Raw genomic sequence first — 16,020 nt, 5'->3', positions numbered from 1 at the left:
CATTTAGCACAAGATGGCCTACATTTGAACAGATTATGGTCTACAAGATTCAGCAAAATGATTATTGATATGTATAAAATTGTAAACAATAAGGAAAACTAAATTTTAGTGATGAGGGTGACAAGTTGCCTAAAGGAATGAAAGGTAAGAAATCTTTAAGGAAAGTAAAAGCACGTTATCAATTCATTTAAACATACTTGCATAGAAAACAAACATATAAATGGAAGAGAAGCAAAAACTGATGATCTAAAAATGTTTCTGTCACATGGGAGAAATATTACAATCCTTTTTCTAAATGAACTTTGGCAAACAAAAGGCTGCATCAAAATCTTTACTAAATTGGAAAAAATGGTTCAAATGGCTCTGAGCACTATGGGACTTAACATCTTAGGTCATCAGCCCCCTAGAACGTAGAACTACTTAAACCTAACTAACCTAAGGACATCACACACATCCATGCCCGAGGCAGGATTCGAACCTGCGACCGTAGCAGTCGCGCGGTTCCGGACTGAGCGCCTAGAACTACAAGACCACCGCGGTTGGCTACTAAATTGGAAAAGTATGTTATAGCTGGTAGTTTCTGTAGAAGTACCATAATTCATGGAAGTTTCTGCATACTTATTAAAGTTCTTTAATTATGAGGTAAGTTGAAAGTTGCTGTATAGAGTTAGATGGACAAAATATTCCAATAACTTTCATATACATAAATATACATAACCTTCAGTAAAAAAGTACCAGTGACAAAAGAATTACTGCTTGAGCTATGGAGTCTCTCACAGAAACTAACAAAAAAGAAAACAAAGGAGTGGGCTAATGTCTGATTATAGCATGAACATAATAAATGAATACAGTGAATCAACAGAATTTATTCATCTGCTTCAAGCATTTTGTTTCATTTAAGCTGCGTAGAATTTACAAGAGAGAATGAGAAAATGAAAACCTTATAGGCAACATTCTGACAAACTATACATTTGATGATACAACAAAACACTGCATCGGTTTAGGGATTTTTGATCATTTGGCTTTGTTTCTGGAGCTCCCAAGAGTCAGTGACCCATTCATTACGAACATGTGCGCCAAACAATACTTCAGCAAAGGAAATATAAACTTGTTTTATTGTAGACTTGACGATCATTGTATTAAAACTTCTGAAACTTCTGTCACAGCTCCTCGCATGCTTTAATGAAACATTTCCCCATGAATCTACTATAAGAAATGACAGGCAAATTAAAATTGATAACTACTGGTATTAAAGTATGAAGCACTAGTAAAATGAAGTTACATAATGAACTGAGAAACACAAACATAAATTTTATAAACTGTATAAAATTGTATAATACTGTTTGCAGGGGTGTGATAAAAGTGGTAAAATAAATGGTACACAAAAAATTCATTGTGAACCAAAAAAATCAAAGGCAATATGATCATTCATAAAATCTAAACTTGGTGTCATTACCAGAGGCCTACAAATCACCAAAATTATGTTAGGTGACTCATTCATTATAAATCCTTCAGAAAGATCAGAATACTTCAAGGAGTGTATCAGAATCAGACAATGATATACATTGTTATTAAATAATGTCCATCCCTTCAGTTTCAAACAGGATAACAGATAAGTTTTAACTAAATTAGAAAAAAAAATTAAGTTAAAAATCTAGAAAAAGTAGCATTATTACTAAAAAATAAAAATTTGACTGCATCAGATGAAACACCTACTGTAGTAAACAAAACAGTCTGTAGTATAACATCAAGACCCTTATAAGTAATAATTAGTTCTTAATTTGAAGAATGATGCCTCTAAGATGCTGCAAAATATGCAATAGTGAAACTGTTATGCAAGAAAGGCTCAGAAGAAATGTATGAATCTACTGACCATAAAGTCTTTTTCCAGACTTCTCAAAAGCATTTGAAAAAAAAATTGTAATTCAGATCCACAGTTTCATAGCAAAATGTAATATCATTACATTAAGTCAGCTTGGTTTCTAGAAAGGCAAGAATACAATATATGACATCAAAAAAGTTGCTGAGAAAATTTGCACGTCTTTGGACAAGTCCTAAAAATTAACAGGCATTTTTTGTGATCTTATGATGGCTTTCTACTTTTCTCCCTTCAGCTCCATAAGTTAGAAAGATATGGTATGAATGGTAGTGATCTGAAATGGTTCAAATCATAATTGAAAGAAAGAAAGCAAAGGGTAGTTGTAATTTCAAGTACAGGAAATTCTTTTTATCAGACAGGGAAAATTGTTTCACAGGAAGTCACATGAGCACCCATTTTAGGCTCAATCCTGTATGTCTTTTATATAAATATTTCCCCCTAAATATAACATCCCACTCAGTTTTTTTTGCAAACAACACATCAGCACTCTTTTAAGTGAGATCACAGAACGAATTCCCCAAAGAGTCATAGACACCATAAACAGTTTAGAATACTGGTTTGTTTTAAATGGATTAAAATTAAACATGACAAAAACCCAACCAACACAATTTAAAATTAAACAGTAAAAATCAAAGAACTTCCAAATTACCCATAAAATCAGGAACTTATGGTTACATATTATATCAAATTCCTAGGTAAATTTCTAGAAAAAGAACCTCATCATTTCCCTAATTTGTTACAGGCTAAGAAGATAGAGTGTGCTGGTTACTGTAGTTAGTGACAACCATGAGGATAGCTGACTTCCACATTTCCACCAATGAGGGCACTGCCTGCAAGATAATGTGGTCATTCTGCCACCATATCTTAATGTATGCATGGAATTCACAGAGCATGCTAATAAACTGCAGAATGTGAAAATCTCATTCAGCCTTCAATGCCTCACTTGAAGATGACTGGCCGGTGCCCACTCAGAGTATCATAGACTGGTGCTAATGACAACTGGCAGCAAACCTGAAACGTCTTTGAACTTTCAGTTCACTTGGAAAATTTTAAAATTCCTATATGATAAGTGGTTGCCTTTACTTCTTCCATTATTTTTTTCCACCTAAAAACAGATGTCGACATTATGCGACAATTAGATATTCTTAACGTTTTGACCAGGGCAAATATACTGATGATTAATTTCAGAAGGTGATTCTCCTTTTTGTTCAGAGAATATTGATAACAGGATGAAGTACAAAACTGATAGATTTGGAGTCAAGATGAGAATTGGAACTAACTTTGAAGCACAACAACACATCTAAGGTCTTGTTATTCTTCACTGATCTAGTAGGCTACGGAGGACTGTCAGAGTTGCCGATTGGGAAAAAGAAGCTTTACCTATTTTTTATTGGATTTTTTGTTTCGCTTTGTAGATAACCACAATAATACAGAAAATATGAAAATGAAGTTGCCCTGTTAACTGTATGTAAAGTATAAAGTTGTTTTTATCACTAATAAGATAGCACTTAAAAACTAGCAGCCTTTCCCGTTATTTTACTGTTATTAAACATGAGACAGTAATGCACTTTTACTCATTCACATTCTTACTCATTCACTATAAAACCTATAGAAAGGTATGTCATCATACTTTTCATACCTCCAACTGATCTGTCTTTTGGGTCCCGAGTCAAGAGAAAGCGTTTGACTGGAAGCTCACGACTTACAGAAAGACTTTGGGGTTGTGATACCTGTGAAAGAAAACAATATACTTTGAAGTGATTTTTGAGCATGTTGAAGCAGTAAATTTTGTTCCTAATTTTTATACTTGATAATTATTTAAATAATTTTCTAATTATTAATTTACTACATTAAGCAGTGATTTATTTATGGATGTGTACTCCTTCTAGCAACACATACATATTTGGAAATATAGTACAGTTCTTTGCTCTATTCATCCACCAATTTTAACCTCTTGTTGCAAGTTTTATCCATTAAAAATCCAGGAAGGAAATGTAGCTGTGTTGCTTGTTATAAAATAGGATGTGTTGTTGATATTTACTGACATCTTGTATTAAGCACAAGATGCTTTTCTCTATTTTGTGTCCTATCAAGTCAAAAGAGCTGTTGTACAGAAGAGACTCAGTGTCAGTAGCTACTACAAAATGGTGAGTCAGATAAACTTCAATCATAAATCTGGAATAGAAAGAAGATAGGGAGCAGAAAATGCATGTTATTAATGAGAATTAAAGAGGAAGTAGCAGAGAAGCATTACTGAAAATTATGAATATACAGACAACAACAATACCTGTAATGAAATAAATATTAGTATATTGATAATGAGGAAACTGATAAAATGCAGGCAACAACATATATCTAATGTATATAATAGACTTTTGGAATGGTAAAAGTGATATACAGTAGGAACATTTGGAAATAGTGATGACTATTATGTAAACATAATTTTTACACTTGTACAAAACTCAAATGGCCTGGCTGGAATACAAATAAGATAAAGAGTTAAAATAGCCACTCACCATTTAGTTGAACAGTACACAGATACATAAAAATGTTGAACTTGTTAATTTCAGCTTTATGCTACTGTGTACCACTTGATGTCTCTACTACACAGTGATTAATATGTACACTGCTACAATAAAGCAATTAGCATTGTCCAAAGATACTGCTGATGCAGATAAAGAGGAATTTTCCTCCAGAGACTTGGTATTTTGACTTCTGATTCCGAAACATACACTATATGACAAAAGAACTGAACCACCCAGAAAGGGAGGAGGAAACAAAATGAAATTCCATGGGTTGTGAAGATATAAAATGCTATTTTAGTGATTACGGGATCAAGTTAAGTTTACAAAGGACTTGGCATAACGAGCCCACTTATCAGTATGATGTTGCACCCTCTCTGGCCTGGATGCATGCAGTGTCTTGGTTAGGAAGGGTATCATAAAGCCATCATATCTTCTGCTGAGGCAAGCTGGCCCACAATTGTTGAAACTGATTCTTCTATCCTGGATACTGGCAGCAGAAAAAATTTGCTGTCTGAGCTGGTTCCACACATGCTCTGTTGGGGACAGATTTGGGGATCTTGCTCACCATAGGAGTACCTCCCCATCATGCTGAGAGCTCATAGAGATATGTGGCACATGTAGATGAGCATTGTGGATTTGAAAAATGGCACCACAATACTGTCACATGCAAAGTAATGCCCAAGGACATAGGATTTCCATAACTTATTGTTTGTTACACCATCAGATTTCCCTCAAATGCTAACAGGAAGACTTGAAGTGATACCGATAGGCTCCCCACTTCATTACATCAGTAGTAACACTACTGTGTCTCTCCAAAACACTGGAAGAATGGGGCCTCTTTCCAAATCACCACCATACTCAGCAATGATGATTCTCCAGGGTAGCTCAGTATCCCAGTCATTACTGAATACAAAGAACACCAGTCATCAGCAATCCATGCATCCCAGTCATAGCACCATTCCACATGCAGCTGTTTGTGTTGTGATGTTGATGGCAGCCTGCTCATGGGACAGGTGTTGCAAGGAGTCCATTACTTATTTTCAGACAGCAGGCACAGATGTGAAGGGCTTACCATGTGCTTGGTGCACAGTGAGGTGAGCCTCCCTTATTGTGGTCAGGAGCCGTTGACCAGAACCTTGACGTCAAGTATGCCTGCCCTCATGTTCCCATTCAATACGACATTGGGCAACTGTCATATCCAAATCTCCCACAAATTTAAATACTGCATTATCTGACTAGCTTGCCAAATGAAGACCCACAATCAGGCTCCTTTCAAACTCTGTCAGCTGCTAATAATGCTGCTTCACACAAATACACATCATCTGCTTGTCCTTCACACCAATCACTCAACATCTGATGCTGTTCATGTCCCTTATATACCCTACCATGCCTGATAACAACACTAGATATGAACAACACTAACTTACTCTGGTGACTTTGCTACCTGTCACAGGTAATTGCAACTCTAGTCATACACATACCCTACAGTGGTGTGTATCTGAAGTTACATTGACAACTACCTATGCCATCTGGATGGATCACATCTTTGCAAGGCAGTGTATATAATAAAATAATTTCACTTACAAAGGAAATTTTGGTGCTACAAAAAATGGAAACACCATTTTCATAGTGCAAGAATTAGGGAAAATCCAAGAACTTGTTTCTAAAACTGAAAATTTTTGGTAAAGTACCAAAGGTTTTAGGCCTGTAGCCAGTTTGAAACCCACTCGTCAGTATTAAGGGCCTAAAATGATAATATTTCCACAAAGTGAACAAAGACTGTTCCAGTGAAGTGTGATAGGATTGTTATTGTTTTCTACATAAATAAATAATCTGGCAGACATGGTGGGGAGCAATCTTAAGTAGTTTTCTGATGATGCTGTGGTGTATGGGAAGGTGTCAAAGTTGAGTGACTGTAGGAGGTTACAAGATGACTTAAGAAAAATTTCTAGTTGTTATGGTGAATAGCTATCTCTAATGTGGAAAAAGGTAAGTTAATGTGGATTGGTAGAAAAAATAAACCTGTAATGTTGAGATACAGCATTAGTAGTTGACATTGACATTGCTTCACATAGTCATGATGTTTAAATATCTGGGTATAACTTTGCATAGTGATATGAAATGGATGAGCATGTGAGGATCATTGTAGGGAAGATGAATGATCAACTTCAGTTTACTGGGAGAATTTTAGGAAAGAGTGTTTCATCTGTAAAGGAGACCACATTTAGGACACTACTGTGAGCTATTCTTGAGTACTGCTCAAGTGTTTGGGATCTGCACCAGGTAGGATTAAAGGAAGACATGACAGAAATTCAGAGGCAGGGTGCTAGATTTTTTAGCCACAGCATAACAGAGATGCTTTAGGATCTCAGATGGCAAGGAATGGAGAGAAGGCAGCATTTTTTTTCAAGGGATACTATTGAGAAAATTTAGAGAACCGGCATTTGAAGCTGGCTGCAGAATTGTCTCTACTGCCACCAACATACATTCTGTATAAGGACCAAGAATATAGGTTATGAGAAATTAAGGCTCATACAGAGGCATATACATTGTAATTTTTTGCTTGCTCCATTTAGGAGTGGAACAAGAAAGAAAATGACTAGTTGTGGTACAGTATACCCTCCTCCACACACCATACAGTGGCTTGTGGAGTACGTATGTGTATAGAGATGTGAAATGAATGAGGAATGTAGCTGTATTACAGATTACCTACTAAATTAGAGTGATCTACAAGATTAAATTTACCTCTTGATAAATGACACTGTTACACATCACCTGGTGGTCATCTTTTTTGGCTATATGGATTTCTGTTAAGTAATAAATAATTTTGCTATCAATTGCACTAAATTAAGCCGAATGGTACTTGTTAAAAATTTTAAGGAATAATTTCTTCTTGGTATTTAAAAATAATTTAAATTGCATTGGTTTATCCATGTTAATTGTAACAGAGACCCATGGTTATGGGTTGAATTTGTAAAGAATTACAGCATCTGGCCACTTTCTGTGGCTGGCTAATGCATTTATTCAAGTAACATTTTGATTTTATTTCATAGATTTTTCCAGAGTAATAAATATTTATGCCCTTCACAGGTATGCAGCTGGATTTCATCATCCCAATGACACAATATCAACTGGCTGCCATCTTCAGGGGAGAGTACAGGTACATAAAAAATGCCAGAACTGAGGTAACATCAGATATGCCATAATTATGAACAATCCTACGATGAGCAGTAGTTTTAGCAAGAAATTGAAGTAAATGAATGAAGTCCTGGATTTCATTTATGTTGTTGATTGACTTAAACCTGAAAATTTACCCTTGAAAACATCTTTTCTACAAACCAGTGTGTGAAACCCATGGTAATTTCATGAAAACAAAACACAGTCTACCTTCTTGGTCATTAATAATTCCTTGTTATCTCACAAGGATTCTTTAAAATTCTTTTTTTATAATTCCATGTCAAAAATTGTGTAATTTGCAGGAACTATTAATATTTTATATTCACTCAGAAATGTCGCAGGACACCAGTTGAAGATGATCAGTGTTGCATAGATGACCAAATTACTGTAACAATCTAGAATTTAGTTTAAGAATCACTGAAGAAAAGATCTCAGAAAAGTAAGTGTGAATGGCTTTACTGTAGTGTTCCTTAAATGTGATCAAATCTGCAAAAAGGAAACTTCAAAGAGATTTGTTGATCAAATAAAAACAACCTTTGGTGGCTAGCAGCTTTCTTTAGTCTTCAATGGTATGAAGCATTTTAATGTGGGAAACACACATCAACCATACCTGCACAAAATTGTCATGAGTTATGTATTTAATGTGGAAACTGAGAAGCCTGGTGACAAAAGAATATTTATTTTGGACTCTTTCAGTCACATATAGAGTATGGACTGCTGATATGGGGACACTCTGTTCACATCACTGTTCTAAAAATTCAGAAGAGAGTGATACGGGCAATGAGCAATTCTGGTAGATCAGAGCACTGCTGGCCACTGTTCATTCAGCCGAAAATATTAACAGTTATTAATCTTTATATTTACGCCTCAGCATTGTATGCAAAAAACAATATAGCAGATTTTGAAATGAGGGAAAACGTTCACCACCATAATACCAGAGGCAAAACAAAATTAGACATACCTAGGCACAGGCTGACAAGAACAGGGAATTCCCATATAATCAATAGTCTAAAAATATTTAATAAACTTCCATTTTATTCTTGGTTGGCTCAAATAAGTAGCTTCAGGAGCAAGCTACTAAACTGGGTTAATAATCAATCCTTTCTACAATATAACAGAATTTATGAATATAAAATCAATTGACATTAATTTTTAAGGATTTCATTATGTCATGTCACTGAATGTATTTATTTTATGTTATGGTGTATGTTATCATCTATGGACACTATCTGCAATGTTCATTTAGCTTTAAGGTACTATTAAAGGAAAATGTTATATTTGATATCCATGTAAATTGCCTATTCCATCTCAGGTGGTCAATGGTGAATAAAGAATCTGAATCTGAATCTAAAGCACCATAGCCATCACAACATGTCGTAGAATTATTAAAGTTCCACTCAATACAGTCTTAGAGTCTTCAAACTTTCTAGTACAGTAGTTAATAATTTTATAGCTACATTATTTTTGTATCTTTTTAAAAACATTTCGTCAGTGTCACTACCTACATCTAACATTTTCATCATGTGACCTAACATCAGAAACAGAAGTGTTTCAAGAAACCCATAGCAAGATGTAACTTGAAATGGCCATATTTTCCTATTCCTGTAGTAGTAAATATTGACCTATAATTTTATTGCCTATTGGAAAACTCAACTGCGAGCATTCCTCAAACTTTGGGTTACATTTTATTGTTTTTCCATTCATTGTTCTGATACAGGATGGTTTCAGCATTCAAAAGTGTTTCACGTGACCCCTAAAGACAGTAGGTCAGAAAGACAGGCAATGTATGTAATATAGTTTTCATCTGCATGCCATAGTGATCACATGATAAGAAGATATTGTAATGTATAATACAGCAAAAAAGTAAAATATATTCATATTTTTACAATGTATGTGTGGTTTATCTGTCTACAGACTGTCTACTGTTAGTGAATATTTTTTTATATTCTGAAGTTATTGTACAAAATGAAACAGTGCTTATTAGAAAGATTTCTTGTAAGATGTAATGTGATTCAAAAGTGACTTCTATTCTTCTGGTAAGATTGAGATCTAGGAACACTTTAATGGCTATATGACTATTTTGTGGTACAGTGATAATGTACATGTTTACTCTGCATTAGTTTACCAATCTCTACTGAATAAGTGATTTCAAGCAGAAAAAAGATGTAAAATGTACAGAGCCAATAGTACAGTAAAATATAAAATAGAATTAAAAGACTAACACCTCAAGGTCACAAATTATCGTAAGGCCTTTTTTTACTTCTACATAAATTTATGCTATGAGTAGCACTTCTTCAGGAAAAAATTCCAGATTAAGGCAGTGAAATGAACTGTACATGGTACACCTTCATCCCTGTTGTAACTTTTAATATCTTCAATTGCATAATGTTGAGAGTTTTATGAGAAGGAGCTGATATGCATAGGCTTATAACATGTCAAGACATAATAATTTGGTAAGCATTTTCTACTATTTAATCTTTTTGTCTTGTTTGGACAAATATTTAGAATAACAGGTGCAGAAGAGGAAACAAAATTAAAGTTGAGACAAATAGCTTTTCAATCTCAATTAGTTTGCTTTTGTTCAATTACTTTGAAAATCTTGAGATAGAATATTCTTATATTGACTGAAAACTTTCTAGGTTAGATCCTGTGATTAATATGTTACTATCACCAGGGTATTGAACAGATTTTTGGGTACTCATATGTTCAATAAAGTCATCTACATAAATGATAAAGAGTAATGGGTCCAGTATCAAATCTACAAGTATACAATGTTATAGCAGTGACTAATCTTGAAGGAAAATTTAATTTCTGATTTTAGAATGAACACTGGACTTGTAATGAAGTTATACCTGCTGTTTTGTAGTAAGTCCATAACTAGTGGCATACAACACTTCTTACATGTTAGCTTTCTATGTTTTGAAGCAAAATTTTATAATCCAGGACCTCAAAGACCTCCCAAAGAAGGTTAATGGTTTTCTGTTTTTAAATTAGATGTAGGTTACTGACAACTTCATACTCCATACTTACATAAATATACTGATGGAAACTAATGTGTAAAAGCAAGAGCCTAATAGACACATTCTGTCCATATTTACACTCAAGTCTTAGCTATGGCATTCTTTTTTAGGTGAGAAATGCGCAAAATATGAACATTCTGTGAAAATATAGAAAAGGGCCCTAAGAATAATAATCAAAAACAGTAACTAGGCCCATTATAAAGATTTGTTAAAAACATTGGTCATGTGAGTACATATGCCAATAAGTACTGCACATTAAAGTCAGATGTGATACTACTGAACATACAGCTCAGTCTCTGACCTTGGAAAATGAAAGAATAAAAATAAAAACAACATTTTTGACCCAAGAATAAAATCCTGTAATATATTTTTGAGGAAATTAAAGAGATTACTGAAACAAACTTATTTTATATGGCAGTTGAACAATGGAGTTTGTACAGAGAAGGACAATTTACATAACGCAGAGCCAGTGTTGGGTAAAAAAAGCAACATTAGTAAATAGTAACAAAACATCTCTTTCTAATGAGGGAACTACCCATTACATCCCCATTTGGATTTAGTTGTAAAATGATCCAGGACAGCCTATCAAAAACTGAACACAGATCATGCATGAAAACAGGAAGAAGGTTTACTGAATTGTGAAAAAACAAGCAAAATAGAAACAGTGAATGGTCCAAGGTCAAGACGTGCAACATCAAGTGAATTGCAAGAACCATGGCATTGCTGTTGTGCAGTCAGGGTGCTAGACCATAAAGTGGGAGATCTGTGTTTAAATCATCATAATGCCTCTTCTTAGTCTAGACAATTGTCATACTATATGCTGGTTATAGGATATGAGTCATGTGATAAGAATATATTATCATCACAAGCAAATGTGATGAATAGCGAGGGCAAGTTAGATGCTGCATAGACATTTCACAGAAAAATAAACAAAAAGTAAAGAGGTGTGAACTATGTTACTACAAAGAAATTCAAGAATCAAAACTCCCAAAACAGAATACAAGGGTCATAACATGTGGTACCTGTGCAGAACAAATAGAAGGTATGTACATCTGGAGGTCCTTTCCTTACATTTCACAATTGCAGACTGATGTTACACCATGACACAGACACAAATTTGAATACAGCAAACAGATACATTAAAGACCAGATGGACAGTTCATAATTCTGGAAAAAAATCTAGCATGATGGAGATTTGAAGATGGATCTCCCTCTTCACAGTCCAACACCATGACCACAAATCCACAACACTGTGGTTGCTGTGATTTGATCGATGTAGTACACCTTGAGCTTGGACTGTTCACTGTTGTTCAGACACCTAACTTGAGAGGCATTCCTGGCACCTTTCCTTTGTGAAGTGTAAGTGTTGTATCTTCACTACATCTGTGTACTCCAAGTGACTATGATGACTGAAGATAAAGTTTAATGTTGTTGTTGATGAGAATAATGATGATGACAGAGAGAATGATGACAGTTAACTCTTCTGCCACCACATATATCACTTCTCACAAAAAACAAGAGGGATGCAACTGAGCTTAACTCCCCTATCCAACAGAGGGATCATCATCAATGATGTCAAATGCCCCACTCTGTGAGATATTGCAAACAAGTTTGTAGTTTAGCCTAGGAAACTGCAACAGGGTTCGGTAATTTAGAGCTGTATACAGGACCAGTTTGAGAATATTCTCCCACACAAGTTACATATCACTTCCTGTTAACCTCTGGTACCCCTCTCAGATTGTGACTACTAGTGTTGCTTGGGCATTAAATGGTCCCTGCCTATATGGTACTACTTCTTTTTCCCCAGCTGGCCAAATATTGATGATGAAAATGTCTACCTCTGCCATGATTTTAACTGGTTACCCTTGATTGTATGCACACAAAAGAAAAAATGTAAACATTCTAAAGAAAAATATATTAGATAATTTAAAGCTATAAAATAGTGTCTCAAGAGTGAATTATTGAGACATCGATGGTTCAGTATTTTTGTTAAGACAAGTATCTAAATTTGCATAAAAAAGAATACTCTGAGAATCAAGTAAATCCACTGCTGTCAACAAAATAAAAATTCATTTAATAGGTGATACCAATAAACAAACAATTAGACAGTTATCTGGAATATTACACTGTTTTTTCAAGAAGTATTGTTTCCGGAAGAAAGAAAAGTAGTTAACAAAGGAGGGGCCCAACAATTACACACCAGTCTCAATCTAGTTAACAAAGGATGGGCCCAACAATTATACACCAGTCTCACTGATGCCCAATTTAACAAAAATGTATTGTTTTTGAGAAGACAAGAGGAAAGAAAACTTGATCTAAAGACTTTTGTAATTGATCTTCAATAACACATACATTGAATATACAGTTTTAATAGGAAAATAATAAAGTGGAGATGATGTGAATACATAAGAGAATTAATGAAATATTATCTTGAAACCAAGAAATGGCACATAACAATAAGAAATATACAAAAAATTAAGAATTTGGAACAAATTAAGAGGGAAGAACTTATCAAATGTACACTGACTTACAGAAAATGATTTAACTACAAGGGTGAAAAATATTGTAGCAGTATTACAGAATTGTAAAATGAAGAGCAACTCATGAAAAGAAAGATGAAACAGGACTGGAGGAAGTTGGCTTAATTTTATTCTTAGGAATCACAGGGCACAATGAACTTAATTTGAAGCAACACATTCACAACTGATTTCAAAATTTAACAGCTCTCTTCATTACAAATATAATTTTCATAATATTTTTAGAAAATAAATTTCCTGCAATCTATGCCATGGTCATTTTTAGCCATGTAACATTGAATAAGCATCTTGAATAATTCTAATATTGGAAGTAAATACTTATATTTAAAGAAAATCAGTTAGGGGACTCCCAAGAAAGGGGTAGACTGAGGCATGCAGAAGTTGTTTTCAAAACCTTGATATTTTGATTTTTCCATTCTAGTATTTACACAAGAAAGTAATCTCATTAATAAAATATTTACCAGAATTAGAAACAAATACAAATATAATTGCTCTCACAAAAAATTAATAAGAACCAATTGTAATGCATACTGTATGTATTGAAAGTTCTTCAAATACATTGACTAAATACAATGAAAATTCCATGCATAAACATATGGAACATTTGCAATGAGAAAACTTTTCCATAGGTACTGGAACACTACTTAGTGCAAGAGGAATTTTACAGTGTAATGGATTATGTAACAAAGTGAAATAGTTTGCAAGAATAGATTTAATCCTTATCTTGATCTGATCCATATCCCTGAAGGTTCTCCTTCATGTAGGGATCTATGGAAAGCAATGTATAAGATTATGAATTTTGCAATATGTAACTTCAGGAACATTAATTCACTTAGATGTACATGTTAATTCTATAATTTTGGTGAGTTGTGTATGACATGTATATATCTGCAAGCTACGTAATCCAATGGGACCAGTGGAAAGTAATATCATATCTTTGTGGGTCTGCTCACTACTTATGTTAATGTTCTACAGGTGAAAAGAGATAGTTTTCCAGCAGTTTGGACTATGCTGTTTGGTATACTTTAATATTATTTTCAAAAAAGGAGCACCTTATTCTCTTTTTATTACTTTGATAGCCCCCTTCCTCAAACTGCTACCCCCTTTCCTACTCCCACTACAGTAGACACCCCCCCCCCCACTGCTAACTTGTTATCCCTCACAGCAACCACTGCAGCTGATTGCTGCTTCCATCAGATGCAACGACAGTTGGGTTTAATGCAAGAGACAATAGCTTTGTGTGTGTGAGTTGTTGTGTGAGAGTTCTACTCCTGATGAAGGACATTGTCTGAAAGCTTAAATATTTCTGGTGTTCTTTACATAGTGCTTGTCTGCGACATCTCTATGCAGTGAGTAGCATTATGCAAGTAAAATTCCCCTCAATAGGAGCAATGCGAACAGACCTGTCCCAACAGTTGTGATTACCAGACCCATAACTGAGGATAAAATTAACACATTTCGTAATTCCCTTGCTGACAGAGACTGGTTTGGCCATTGAAGTGTCGATGGACATTACACATCAAGTAATGACCTGCCAGCCAAAATAATATTTGATAGATTTTTTAATGAATTCTTGACCCTATTTAACCATAGTATTCCCATAAAGAAAATCAAACTAATGGCCAGCAGCCACAAATCCACATCTCAAAACAGACAAAATATATGGTACACTAAATAGCAGACAGATCTAAAGAAACAAGTTTTGTTACTGTACAACATATACAATAGTATGAAGTCTGACTGTGCCAAATCAGCCTATGTGGAATGCAGGAATGAATACAAAAAAGCCGTCCTGCAAGCCAAAAAAACCTACACTGCCAACAGCATTCGTAATTCCATCAATAAATGCAAAACCGCTTGGAAATTAATTAACAGTGCTGTCACAGATACTAAAAAAAACAAAATTAACATCCCACCACAAACACTCAATGAGTTTTTTATTAATTCAGTGAAAGAAATAGGAGACGCAATTATCAAACCAGACATTAGTCCATCAGAGTTACTCTCCCAAAATTGGGGTAGACAGTCACTAAATACAAGCATGCTAACCTTCTCTGAAGTATCGCTTAAATATGTACAAGGGGTCATAAAACAACTGAAATCATCTGATAGCTTAGATATATATGGCATATAATGCAACCTGCTAAAAAAAGTGTGTGATTGCATTCTGTACCCTTTAACCCATTGCATAAACAAGTGCTTACTTGAGGGATATTTTCCTGATGAGTTAAAACTGTCTAGGATCGTCCCAGTATACAAAAAGGGAGATAAAGACTCTCCATCTAGTTACAGGCCTATTTCAATAGTACCCGTGTTCTCCAAGGTAATAGAATGCATCATGTACCAACAATTATCATCTCACTTTGAGAATCTAGGAATAATTAATGCTACACAATATGGATTTAGGAAGAATCTGTCGACCATTGACGCAATCAGCATGGTAGTCAGTTACATCCTCAAAGTTTTTGAGAACAAGGGCTTTGCTCAGGTCTCATTCTATGACCTAAGCAAGGCCTTTGACTGTGTTGAGCACAAGCCACTACTAGAGAAACTAGAATTCTACGGCATCAAAGGAAACAGTCTCAGACTATTAAAAGCTTATCTCAACAACCGTAAACAGGTAGTTTGTGTTCGTAAGGAAATGTCAAACATAGAAAATGTTAAAGTAGGTGTGCCTCAGGGATCTGTACTGGGGCCCTTCCTGGTTCTGATAATGATCAATGACCTCCCCTCGTTTATTAGATCCACCACTGTATTGTATGCAGATGATACAACTTTTCTTCATAGCAGTAACAATCTTAATAATCTTAAAACCTGTGCTGAAAATACACTCACTCATGCAGCATATTGGTTCAGAGCAAATGGTTTCCTGCTAAATGAAA

The 16,020-nt window shown here is 34.7% G+C and overlaps 1 protein-coding gene across 1 annotated transcript in view; it reads right to left on the bottom strand.

Annotated features, from left to right (window-relative positions):
- Positions 1-16,020, bottom strand: part of LOC124556778 — a 438,094-nt gene that overhangs the window by 36,032 nt on the left and 386,042 nt on the right. The window contains exon 13 of the mRNA XM_047130786.1: positions 3,519-3,609. Within this exon, the coding sequence (XP_046986742.1) occupies positions 3,519-3,609 (91 nt within the window). The remainder of the gene's footprint in view (positions 1-3,518; positions 3,610-16,020) is intronic.

This window comes from Schistocerca americana, chromosome X, assembly GCF_021461395.2.
Source record: "Schistocerca americana isolate TAMUIC-IGC-003095 chromosome X, iqSchAmer2.1, whole genome shotgun sequence".
Lineage (NCBI taxonomy): Eukaryota > Metazoa > Arthropoda > Insecta > Orthoptera > Acrididae > Schistocerca > Schistocerca americana.
Note: the sequence above shows the minus strand (reverse complement) of the source record. Positions and strands in the feature narration are given on the sequence as shown.